The sequence below is a fragment of the Eschrichtius robustus genome, chromosome 2, assembly GCF_028021215.1.
Source record: "Eschrichtius robustus isolate mEscRob2 chromosome 2, mEscRob2.pri, whole genome shotgun sequence".
Taxonomy (NCBI): domain Eukaryota; kingdom Metazoa; phylum Chordata; class Mammalia; order Artiodactyla; family Eschrichtiidae; genus Eschrichtius; species Eschrichtius robustus.
The window spans coordinates 177,412,785-177,425,284 of record NC_090825.1 but is presented as its reverse complement, the minus strand read 5'-3'; the positions used below and the strand labels follow the sequence as shown (position 1 = coordinate 177,425,284).

At 62.5% G+C, this 12,500-nt stretch overlaps 1 protein-coding gene across 7 annotated transcripts in view; it reads left to right on the top strand.

Moving 5' to 3' along the window:
* The window catches only part of PIP5K1C (phosphatidylinositol-4-phosphate 5-kinase type 1 gamma), a 59,704-nt gene that overhangs the window by 25,983 nt on the left and 21,221 nt on the right, over positions 1-12,500 (top strand). For all 7 annotated transcript variants that reach the window (XM_068537308.1, XM_068537307.1, XM_068537312.1 and 4 more), the window contains exons 2-6: positions 1,550-1,581; positions 3,005-3,097; positions 4,926-5,056; positions 5,954-6,071; positions 11,202-11,354. In XM_068537308.1, the coding sequence (XP_068393409.1) occupies positions 1,550-1,581; positions 3,005-3,097; positions 4,926-5,056; positions 5,954-6,071; positions 11,202-11,354 (527 nt within the window). The remainder of the gene's footprint in view (positions 1-1,549; positions 1,582-3,004; positions 3,098-4,925; positions 5,057-5,953; positions 6,072-11,201; positions 11,355-12,500) is intronic.

The following is a 12,500-nucleotide window of genomic DNA, read 5'->3' as shown; positions in this document are numbered from 1 at the left end:
GGGTTCACGGGGGTCTCGCACTCAGCATGGCCACCCTGCACCCGACCACCCCCCAAACCTGCTCCTGCCCGGTCCCCCATCTTGGCCGAGGCAGCTCTCTCCTTCTGTGAGTTGCTCCAAGATCCTGAGTCATTCCCGACTCCTCACTTTTCTTCACTCCGCCCCCAGTGCGCACAGCATGTCTCTCCTGACTTCAGAGCTAACCAGAATCCGCCCACTTCTCACTCACCCCTCCACGGCAGCCACCCTGGTCCACCCCATCATCTCCCACCTGGACCAGCGCGGTCCCCTCCCCACTGGTCCCCGGCTCTGTCCTCACCCTGTCTGTCCTCCCACGGCCACCAGAGGGCACCTGTGAGCACCTGAGTCAGGTCCGGTGTGTTTCCCATCCCTGGCCCTGCAGGACTCCCACCTCCCTGGGGTAAAAGACCAAGTCCTCCCTTGCTGATCTGTCCCCCCACCTGTCACCCCAAGTCATCCTGTTGGCACTCGCTGCACTGTCCAGGCCCTTCTCTGCTCCCCCTGGGCTGTGAGCCCTTGAAGGCGGGGGCTGGGACTGTCCTGGTCACCACTTGCCTCCCCTCTCCAAGCTGACACCTGGTAGATACCGGTGTCTGAGTTTCCTGTTGCAGCTGTGACAAATCACCACAAACTTGACCTAAAACCACACAGACTGGTTCTCTCACAGTCCTGGAGGTCAGGATTCTAACTCGGGTCTCACGGGGCTAAATCCAGGCCTGGACAGGGCGGGTCCTTCCAGAGGCTCCAGGGGAGCATCGGCTCCCGCCTTTTCCAGCTTCTGGAGGCGCCGCGTCCCTGGCTCGCGGCCCCTCCTGCATCCTCACAGCCAGCAGCGCAGCATCTCCCGTCTCTCTCTGCCTCTGACCCTCCCGCCTCCCTCTTATAAGGACCCTTGTGATGATGCTGGGCCCACCGGGAATCCAGGGTCATCCCCGTCTCAGGGGCCTTAACCCCACCTTTAAAGCCCATTCTGGGATCAGGATGTGGACATCCTTGGGGCGATGGATATCTGCTGATCACACTCACTGAACAGATACTCCTCAGCAGAAGCCTGCTTTCTGGGTGAGGACACCAAGGTCAGAGGGGTCAGTGGTTGGCCTGAGGCCTCCCCGCGTGAGCCTCCTGGGCCCCCCGGACCCCGGCTGGGAGCCGTGTGGGTGGGAGCCAGGCAGCGTCCTTGGCTGGCCCGGCTGCCTCGGGGGCCTCACCATCACTCCAGCCTGGGCCCCAGCGCCGACCGCTGCTGCCCTGTCCCTGCGACGACCACCTGCCCTCACCTGGGGCCCTCCTGGCCGTGGGCCGTGCTGTTTCTCCTCTCCCGTCCCCGCCCCCCACCCCTGTCTGCGAGGCCACGTCAGGGTGGTTGCTCCCCCAGCTTCTCCCACCTCGGGGCCCCTCGTCCAGCCCGCCTGCATCACGTCCCCAGGCCCGTCGCCCATGTGGGGTCCTCACGGCCTTCCCAGGGGTGCAGGGTGCATGTATGGGGGTGCCCCCGTATCCAGACTGAAGTCTCCCTTCTCTCCCTCAGGTTCAGCCCCGAAAAAGATGACCCCGGTGGAGGTGAGTGTCCCATGGGCCCCACCCTGGCCTGCCTCGCGCAGGTGGACCGGAAGTGCCCGGCCCAGCCCGCGTCCTGCTCTGTGGCCTTGGGCATCTCCCTGCACCTCTCTGGGCCCCAGATGCTGGCCAAGCAAATAAGCAACTGTCATCAGACAGTGAAAACCTGTCTGTCCCGCCAGCGTCTTGAGTTTCAGGGAGGGGTGGGGCGGGCGGGGAGGGCCCCGAGGACCCTACCCTGGGCTGTCCAGGGAGCGGGGAGGCGGAAGGGACCTGGAGAGGGTGGTGCCACCTCCCGCCAGCCGCGCCTCCAGGACGGCGCCCCCACAACCCCACACGCCTGTCCGCGTCCCTCCAGTCCTGTCCGCTCGCGTGAGCCCCGGGCGCCCAGCCCCTGGTCAGTTTCCGGTCACTCCTGGAGGCCGCCTGCGGGGGGCATCTGTGAGCCCTGTTGTCCAAGGAGCCACGGTCAGCGGGTTAGAGGCAGCTCAGGTGCACAGGAGCCCCGCCCCACCTGGGTGTCCGCCTTCCCTCCCAGCCAGGCTCCTCTCCCAGGACGCCGCTGGGCACTCAGGTCCTTCTTAGGCGAGCTTCGTCCACCTGCTGGGGGCCCGGAGGGCGTCCAGGCCGCAGGCAGTGGGGAGCCAGCGAGGGGTGCGGAGCAGGGCTGGCAACCAACGTTCCCTGAGCGGAGCCCGCCCCCTGGTGGCCAGTGTGCAGAACAGGCTGGTCTGAGCCCTTCAAGTGGCGGCAGGTGCTTCTTAAATGTCCGTGACCCGTGGAGCCCCGGCCCTGAGCTGGCATCTGTGTCCCTCCAGGCCCCACTGCCCCATCCACCATCCTCCCTCTGCGATGTCACACACGGGGGCCAGCGGCTTCCACACGACTTTGCTGGGATGCCACATGTGTCCCCTGGAGCTGGCAGGAGCCAGGCCAGCGGGACTTCTTCCCTCAGGGAGGAGATGCTGTTTGCAGTCATTCCAGCCCAGAGGGTCTCACCTGGCCATGTCTGGGGGCGTCTGTGGTTGTCACAACTGGGGGGCTCCTGGCAGCGAGTGGGGGGGACCAGGGATGCTGGTCCACACCCCACAGCGCCCAGGGCGCCCCCTTCACAGAGTGACCAGCCCCAAGTCAGCAGTGCCAGGCGGGGGAGGCCCTGAAACTGGGGCTCTTCTCTCCCCGCCTGCAGAGGGCCGGGGCTGCCGACCTTCCTGCATTCTAGAGGAGCCGGCGGTCCTAGTCTGGGGGTGGCCCCCGCGGGCGTGGAGCCCAAGTGCCCTGCAGCCCACCCCCAGCGGCCCCCGCCCTGAGTTCCAGCTGGGCACGGCGACGAAGCCCCTTTCTCGGCAGGATTTCCGGAGCATTCTGGCCCCCGCAGCAGTGCCTCGTTGCCAGTTTTGAACACTTCCTGCTTCCTCTTTTCCAGGCCTCGTTGATGACTGGACAGCCAGGCCCCGGCCACGGGAAGAAGCTGGGTCATCGGGGTGTGGACGCATCCGGCGAAACCACCTACAAGAAGGTTCCTGCTCCGCCCTCCGCTGGCGGGGGTGGGACGAGGGGTCCTCGTGGGTGCACAGGGCCCTGAAGGTCGGGTGTGGGCCGCGGCCATAGGTGGCTGGAGACTAGGTGGCTGGAGACAGTTGCTCTCGGTTGCCGGCAGGTGCTCTGAGGCTGCACCACCTGCCAGGCTCCTTGAGTCACCTGTGGCCTTGGGCGTGACCTTGGGCAAGAGGAAATCACAGCTCCCTCCCTTCCCTCTGAAAGTGGGGCTGAGGAGAGGAGGGGTCAGGCCGGGGATGTGAGAGGCAACCCTGGGCCCCGCTGCCTCTGGTCCCCCCCTCCCCCCGCCTTGCTGCGCCTCCTAAAATACCAGCTTTGCTGGGAGCCAGTGCGTGCAGCCTATGAGTCACCCTTCTGAAGTGTTCAGTTAGGTGGTTTCTAGAGTATTCAGAGCTGTACAGCCATCGCCACGGTCAACTTTAAAACATTTCTCTTAACCTCCAAGAGAAACCCTGTACCCATTAGCCTCCTCCACCCCCTCCCCAGCCCCTGACAACCAGGAACCCACTCTCTGTGTCTGTGGATCAGCCTGTTCTGGACGTTTCCCATCAATGGAATCACACACTGTGTGTCCTTCTGTGTCTGGCTTCTCTCACTGAGCATCGTGGTCTGAGGGTCCGTCCACGTGGTAGCGAGTGTCAGGGCTTCACCCCTCTTCATGGCCGAGTGATGTTCCCGTGTGTGGAGGGAACCATTCTGTGTATCCGCCATCTGTCGATGGACACTTGGGTTGTTTGCACTTTTTGGCTGTTGTGAGTAGTGCTGCTGTGAAGGTTTGCGTACAGGTTTTCACGTGGACGGCGCTTCTCCCTCTGGGCTGCACACCTAGGAGTGGAGCCGCGGAGTCCCATGAGAGCCATGTGTAACCCACTGGAGGAGCTGCCAGACCCTGTCCACAGCGGCTGCCCTTTTTTCCATTCTCAGCAGCCCAGCACAAGGGTTCCACTCTCTGGTCCTCCATGGTGCTTGTTGTCTGTCCATCTGGTTCTGTCCCTCCCAGCACGTGGGAAGCGGGTCTCACTGTGTCCAGATTTGCATCTTCCTGGTGGCTGGTGGCGCTCAGCACCTTCTCCTGTGCTTGTTGACTGTCTGCGTATCTCCTCTGGAGAACTGTGTTCAGTCAGTAGCATCTTGAGGGAGTGGCCCGCGGGGGGCTTCAGGAGGAGAGGCGGGTGCCGGGGAAGGGCTTGCTCCTGCAGTGGGGGTGCTGGGGACCAGAGTCAGTGACTTGGGGGCCGAGGTGTCTTTCCTCAGTGGTGGGCGCGTTGCTTAGGGCTCACAGTGACAGTAACATGAACGGCGGTGCTGACAGACGGACAGGCAGCTGGTGCTTCTCCAGTGTGGGCGGGCATGAGGGTGGCCCCGGGAGGGCTGACGCTGTTATACCTCCACCCCCGACCGGCGTGGGGACCAAGGAATAGAGAGGCAGAGCCCCTCGAAGGTGGACAGATGGAACCCTGGTCTCGGAAGTGCAGCCTGGGCACCGCTGTGTTTTGTGCCCTCCCCCCAAAGGAAACCCTGGCAAAATCCCCCAAAGACCCCTGCTGTGTTGGGGCAGTTTTGAGATGTGGGAACCTTCTAGAAGCTGGAGAGAAAACAGGCCTTGGGGCCGCACCAGGTGGTGTTGGTGTCTCAGCCAGGCCACTTCCTTGCTGTGTGGTTGTGCAGGCTGAGCGGCAGGCCAGATGCTGCCCCCCCATCCCAAGGGGGCCTCCCATCTTGCCTCTCACCCTGGGTGGGCCAGGGACTGGCCCCGGGGGTCTTGATGTGGCTGGGTTTCTCCGCAGACCACGTCCTCCACCCTGAAGGGGGCCATCCAGCTGGGCATTGGCTACACCGTGGGCAACCTGAGCTCCAAGCCGGAGCGCGACGTGCTCATGCAGGACTTCTACGTGGTGGAGAGCATTTTCTTCCCCAGGTACCTGGCCTGGTCCGCGGGGGCAGCTCCCGTGCCTTCAGCAGCTCCCGTGCTTTCAGCAGCTTGCCCTGCTCGCAGACAGCAGTGATAGGAAATAGTCTTCCCGTTCTCTCAGCTCCTTTCTCTGCCAAAAATAGCACTGACCCCTCCTGGGGTCTCCTGGCTTTGAGGTCCAACCCTGTGTCAGGATGTTAGTTTGCTGGTGAATCACAGGGACGCAATATAATGGTGACTTTTAAAAATAGGGAAAGACAGAAGTTCGTTGTTTCTCAAATGTGTGCGTGTGTGCCTGTGTGCCTGTGTGTGTGTGTGCGCGCGTGCGCGACACTCACACACACTGATAGTCAGTCTAGGGCTGGTCAGGTGGCTCCATGATGTTGGGGGGCCCGGGTTCCTTCTGGTTTCTCCAGCATCTTCAATATGCTGCTTTACTTACCAGTGGCCCCTGGGGGCTGCCTAGGCTCCTGCCATCACACCTGCATTCCAACAGCAGGAAGGAGGAGAAGGAGAGCACATGCCCCTGCCCTTTAAGGGCATGACCAGGAAAGGACCCACATCATTGCTCCTCCACTCACAGGGGACTGGCTGAGCACAGCCCCCTGACCACACCTGGCTGTGGGAGAGGCTGGCAGTGGTCTTATTCTGGGCAGCCATGTGTACACCCAATGCTGTGGGCTCTGTTGCTGATGAAGGGAGGGTAGTTGTTGTGGGACAGCCCGAGGCTGGCCACGGCCCTTTGTCCCATCGGGAGCCCCGTGTTGCTTTTTGGATTGGCTCTTTAGGGACCTTGGGGCCGAGCCTGGGCCTGGGCAGGCGGGCGGGCGGGCCGTCAGTGGGTGAGGGGAGAGCACACGAGCCGCCGTCCCTCACAGACCTCCCCCCCTGCTTCCTCTGCAGTGAAGGCAGCAACCTCACCCCCGCCCATCACTTCCAGGACTTCAGGTTCAAGACCTACGCGCCCGTCGCCTTCCGCTACTTCCGGGAGCTCTTTGGGATCCGGCCGGATGACTACTTGGTGAGTGTGTCCTCGGCTGCTGCTGCGTCCCCCGCCCCCGGCTCCAGCCCAGGCTCGCTGGCTCGGATCACCCCGTTTGTTGCCTCTTGGTCTCTGTGGGGCAGGAACGCGGGTGCAGCGTCGCCGGGCTCCCTGCTCAGTTTGTAGTCGGGGTGGGCCGGACTCGGTCCTCGCTGGCTGTTGGCCGGGCCGTCTGTTCCTTCCAGACGTTACAGTTTGCCGCGCGCTCATCCTGGAGGGACTGTCCCGTCACCGGCCATGCTCGTGTTCCTGGCCACCAGCCTGGACTCTGTCCTCTCGGCTCCGGTGTGGTTTTAGTCTCTCAAGTTAGAAAAACCAAAACCTAGGCCAGACCCTCTGACCTCGCATCCATGGTCAGGACTCGTCCAGATGGGGCTTCACGGTAGCAGCGTCTGGGTCATCAGCCAGAGTCTCCACTTCAGAAGGCCCGGCTGGTCTGTCCCGGGCCCACCTGGTCACACGTTGTGACTTTGCACGTGGAGGCCTCGGCGTCTGCGCAGACGCCCACGTCTGACCTCCCAGCACCTGCCATCCCCGGGGAGGCCCGATCCTCGGGTTTGGGGGGCCTTGACTGTGTTCCGACTGCTCCCGTTCGGGTCTTAATCTGTGGGAAAGCTGTGCCCTCAGCCGGGGCCACGTCCTTCTGGAGGCCCAGCGTTTGCTCTGGCCGGGGACACACGTGACCTGAGGCTCTCCAGCTCTGCCCGGTCAGTGCCCAGAAGTCACCAGGTCCCACGTGGCCTCTCCCATCCCAGCCCTGGGAAGAGCTTCCCTCGTCTGCGAGCCCCGTGGCGTGAGGAGGAGCATTTCGTGTGCAGCCTGGTGGTTCTACAGCAGAAAGGACGCCGGTTACCCAGACTCTGTGTTATCATGTTACCAGGAGGGGAAACCTACGGCCTTGTTCACAGTCGGGGAGAAGTGGCCTTGGTGTCCATTAGCAGGGTGTGGACAGTGGAACTGCCACGTCCACAGAGGCGGGCCACGGAGACGGCTGGGGCCTGATCTCGAACTTGATAAGCAAAGTTCAGGGACCTCAGACGTCTGAGGTCACCTGGCCCCACCTTGGCGACCTTCAACTTCATTCTCCCTGCTCTTCCCAGAAGGGGAGTGTTCTCGTTTCTCCCTAACCTCCACTCCCACCAACACCGCCAGGGACAGGCAGGCAGCAGCCCTGCGGCCTCCAACATAGGCCGCGGAGGGAGTGTGAGCCTGGAATGGCAGCAGGAGGGCGGAGATGGCCCGGGTGTTCTGGGCCATGGGGCCCTGGTGGGCTAGAAACTCGCCGGAAGGTTCAGACCTGAGGCGTGTCCATCCTGGGCCCAAGGTGGGTGGGGGGGTGCTGCAGACAGGGCCTCGGGGAGCCTGCTGGGGTTGGCCGTCAGGGAGCGAGCTGGGAAATGCGGCAAGGAAATGGGTGCCGTGTGGAGGGCAAGCGGAGCCCCTCAGCCTGCGGGCTGGGTCGCTCCGAGCTGCAGGAGTGAAGCCCACGCGGCGGGGCAGGGATGGACCGGGCGCCCGGACTGTCCCCAGCCTCCCTCGCCAGCTCTGCCTCCCCCGGGGTTCCCCTCTCCTCCACGGTCACGGCCTCGGCCCCTGGCTGCCGCCCCAGCCCCAGCTACAGGCACCAGGCCCGAGTTTTCTTGTGCAGAGTCACTCTCACCCCTTGTGAGACCCCTGCGCTCTCCTGGGGTTAAATGTCATTTAATCTCAGCTCAGGACAGCAGGGCATGGTCGGGGGGGGCGGGCTGTTTCCTGAATCGGGGGTTGTCTGCCCGTGACCCCGTCCTGACGGTGGGTTACCTGGCTCCGGAGCCCTTACTTGTCGCCCGCCTGCCCCTCGGCAGCGGTGCCCAGTGAGGCCCAAGACCCAAGGCCCCGACCAAGCTGCTCCCCAGGGCAGCTGCTGTCAGCCATCTGGTTCCAGAACTTTCTCCGCCTGTAGATCTATCCTGTACAGAGCTGGACACGTCCCTTCTGCTGGGTTTTCCACTCGACGTCCCTGCTCTCCTGCAGGGTGCTTTACTGCAGTCTGTGCTCAGAGGTGCCCGGCGGTGGCTGCGGGCCCATGCCTGGCAGAGTGCGAGGAGGACGGGGCACCTGGGCGGGGCCTCTGTGCTGTGGATGTTTGTGGCTAGTGGCTGCGGGCGGAGCGGGGATGGACAATGGCTGTGGCCGCAGCTGCACGCCCTTCGCCCCCGTACGAGCCTTCCCTGAGCTGCTCTTGCTCCCACGGCCAGCCCTGCTGGGGTCCTGCCAACCCTGCTGTCGGATGCATCGGAATCTGGCCACTCCTCACCCTCCACTGATGCCCCTGGCCAGCCCCCGCCCCGCCCACCTGGGCACCCCGTCAGGCTCACACCCCCAAAGTCCAGAGGCGCCTCTTAAGACACAGATCACACCATGTCACTCCCTAGCTGTCCCCGCACTCGGAATAAAGGTCGGCCTCCTTGGTTCCCTTCCCAGCCGAACTCCGCTGCACCATCCCCATTGCCACCCGCCCCCCACCCCGGCCTCCTCCCTGTGCTGTCCTCCACCAGCTGCACGCGCTCAGGGCCTTTGCACGGGCTCGGTCACGTTCTTCTGCTCGATGTTGGCTCCTCAGGGGAGACACCCTTCCTGGCCACCCGGCCACCATAGCTGCCTCCAGCACGTCTGCCTTTCAACCGCGGGATGTTTCTCTGTGCCCTTTGTCACCATCTGACACACTGTGTTTTACTTTATTTATCTGACTGGCTTCAACAAGAATGTCAGCTCCAGGGCTTCCCTGGTGGCACAGTGGTTAAGAACCTGCCTGCCAATGCAGGGGACACGGGTTAGAGCCCTGGGCCAGGAAGATCCCACATGCCGCAGAGCAACTAGGCCCGTGAGCCACAAGTACTGAAGCCCACGCGCCACAACTACTGAGCCTGCGAGCCTAGAGCCCCTGCTCCGCAACAAGAGAAGCCACCGCGATGAGAAGCCCGTGCACCACAATGAAGAGTAGCCCCCGCTCACCACAACTAGAGAAAGCCCGAGCACAGCAGAAGACCCAACACAGCCAAAACTAAAAACAAAATAAATTAAAAAAAAAAAAAAAAGTCAGCTCCAAGAGCCAAGGATTCAGCCTGTTTTGTTTACTGCTGTGTCCCCAGTGCCAAGACTGGGCTTCAGAATCCCTGGCGGGAGGACTGACTGTCCCCCCACTGCTCCAGGAGAGATGCCCGAAGTGTTAGTGCCTCACTCGGGGTGGCCCCCGCCTGGGCCCTTGAGTGACAGCGAAGAACACAGCCCCAGCTGACCCACAGCAGACAGTGTAAGTGCTGTCTGGGGGCTGCTTGTTAGCATATCCTGACTGTGCTGACTGCCGTGTGAGCTGGCTTCTGCCTCCATCACAGTGAGTGGGGGCAATAAAACTGCCGGCTCCCACCTCTCAAGGCTGAAGTCAGGCACCAGCAGACCAGGGGGTACATGGAAATACGCTTGGGTGTCAGGTAGTACTGAGAAAGTGGCAGTTGGCTTTTGGTCAAGGGACCGAGGAAGGCCCTTCTCCTCCCTTGGGCCTGAGTCTGCCTCCGCTGGTGCTCCTGAGAGTCAGTAATACGTGAGAAGCAGCAGCACTGGGAACAGCATGCATCAGTCAGCACGCAGCAGATTATGCTGGGTAAGAAACAGACCCCTGCATCCGTGTGGCCTAAAGTGACAGTGGTGTGTTTCTTGCTAACACTCTGTGTCCGCCCTGGGTTGGCTGGGGGCTGTGCTCATCACTGGCACAGCCAGGCTGACGAAGCAGCTCCCACCCCAGACGTCTGGTCTCCGTGGCAGAGGGAGAGTTCTGGAAGGCTCACAGCAGCATTTAAATCTTCCAACCTGGGGATGACGCACCACTTGTGCTCACAGTTTACTGGCCAGTGCTCGTCAGACAGCCTCACCCCACCCCGGAGAAGCCAGGCAGTGCAGTCCTGCTCTGTGCCCGGAAGGGGTGATGGTGGGTGGGATCCAGGGCTGGCTGTCCGTGGGCTCTGAGAAGCCCTGGAAGTGGGCTTCAGCTTGTGAGCACCCCCGCACCTAGTGCTTGTGGACGCAGGGTAGCCTTTGGCTCGGGGGCCTGGACATCCAGGGGCAGCTGTGGCGTCAGGCATAGTTGGATCCAGGAGCTGGGCCGAGGGCAGTGGGGTCCTGTGTCTGTCTCCCTGCTTTTCTCTGTGGATAGGAAAGGGGGCCCGTCCTCCATGCTTTGTATACCAGCGGTACTTAATTAGGATTTGGGGGGTGCAAGAAACAGAAAACCTGACCCAGACAGCCTCAACCCCAAAAAGTACTTCATTGACTCAGCTGAAAAGGCCTGCAGGCCTTGCTTTTCATTCATTTGCGTAACGATTGAGCATCTACTCTGTGCCAGGCACTGAAGTATGTGCTGGGGACCCCTCTTGTTATGTGAACAAAATCACATAGATATTCCTGTCTCCCTAGAACTTACTATCTAATGGTGTGGAGGGGGTGCGCGGGGACGTTGGGCAGTGATCGCGGAGGTGGAACGTGGGTGTCAGGGACTAGGAGGTGGGGACGAGAGGTGGGAGGGGCCGGGTGTCCGGGGGCCGGGTGGGGCTGCTCACCAGGCACGCAGCTGCTGTTTTTGCCGTTCCCGGTGCCCGGCTTCCACCCGCAAGGTCACCACGTGGTCCAGTGCGGCTGCGGGGTTCCAGGTGGGAAGGAGAGAGGGGTGCAGACAGGAGGTGCGCCAGCTCCTGCCACCCGTTTAGAAAGCCTCTCCCAAGTCCCACACGGCAGCCTGTGCTTACGGCTCACAGGCCAGAGCTGACCGTCGTGGCTGCAGGGAGGCTGGGAGGAGAGTCGTGGCCAGGTGTGTCGGCTCCCCATACGGCCAGGTGTCTGTCCCTCACAGGAGAGGGAACACACTCTAGTGGGTCAGCACTGAGGCTGCAGGCTTAGCCCGGGCTCAAATCCTTGCTGTGTGGCCTTGGGCGAGACCGTCCCCCTCTCCAAGCCTCAGTGGCCTTGTCTGTAAAATGGAGCTGACGGTGACCAGTTTCGGGGTTGCCCGCCAGCCCCTGGGCCCGCGGGTGGTGGGGGTTGGTGAGCACCCCGCCCACTCGCTGCCCCCCTTTTCAGTACTCGCTGTGCAATGAGCCGCTCATCGAGCTGTCCAACCCCGGTGCCAGCGGCTCCCTGTTCTACGTCACCAGCGACGATGAATTCATCATCAAGACGGTGATGCACAAGGAGGCCGAGTTCCTGCAGAAGCTGCTGCCCGGCTACTACATGGTGGGAGCGCCGTGCCCTTCCAGCCCCAGTGCCCCCGACCTCACACCCTCCTCCTCCCTCTGCCCGAGGAGCCTTGGGCACTAGTCCCCCCACCACACCGGCACCTCCCACCCCCCCCCCCCCCACCACACACACCACCGGCACCACCCACTCTGGGCACCATCCCCTCCAGGCAGGCCTCAACATGCCGTCCTGGGTCACTGAGCCTCACCCGCAGGACCCCCTCACGTGGCGAGCAGGAACAGCCATCTGGGCCCTGTTGGCCATCGCCCCCCAACCCACTGCCCTGAGTCCTGGGTCCTAGAAATCATGGCTTCGCGCCTCGTGTCTCAACAGCCAGTGACTCAGAGAAGCACTGGGGAGGTGGGCCTGGCTGCCAGCTGGCATTTGGGCCGCTGGGCGGGGGTGGGAGCAGGAGCCTCAGACTTCCTGGCCCGCAGTAGCCGGGGGTCCTGATACACACACAGATGGGGGCGGGGGCAGAGGCCCCGGGCAGCTCTGCACAGTTTGTGACCCATCTCTCCCTGTGGGGTGCACCACCCACCCCAGCCGTGTATGATCTTGGGTGAGACCCCTGGCTCCCCTAGATCAGGGGGTCAGCAAACTTCTGTAAGGAGCCAGATACTATAAACATCTTCAGCTTTGTGAGTGACAGCCTCTGTCTCCACGGCTCAGCTCTGCTGTTGCAGCGAGAAAGCTGCCACAGACAAGGCGAGAGCAAGTAGCCATGGCCGAGTGCCAGTAAAACTTCTTTTGTGGACACTGACGTGAGCATTTCACATAATTTTCACGTGTCATAGGACACTGTTTTTCTTTTAGTTTTTTAACAGTGTAAAACCATTCTTAGCTCCCGACTGTACAAAGACAAGTGGCCTGGATTTGGCCCTCGGGCCGGAGTTTGCTGACCCCTGCCCTGGGCACGCCTGGAGGCCGTGCCCGCCATCCCCCCAGTTTGGGCTGGGGAGGTGGGACACCTGGGTCTGACCTGGTGGGAAGCCAGGCCCAGACACCTCGGGAGCGTGCCCTGGGGCCCTTTATGGAAAGGCTGTCTCTCGCTGGGCCTGGCTCTGTAGAAACAGATCCTCCTGGCTCTTCCAGGTGGGGTGATGGGGAACTCATCTGGCTGGCTGTACAGTCAGGGTGCTG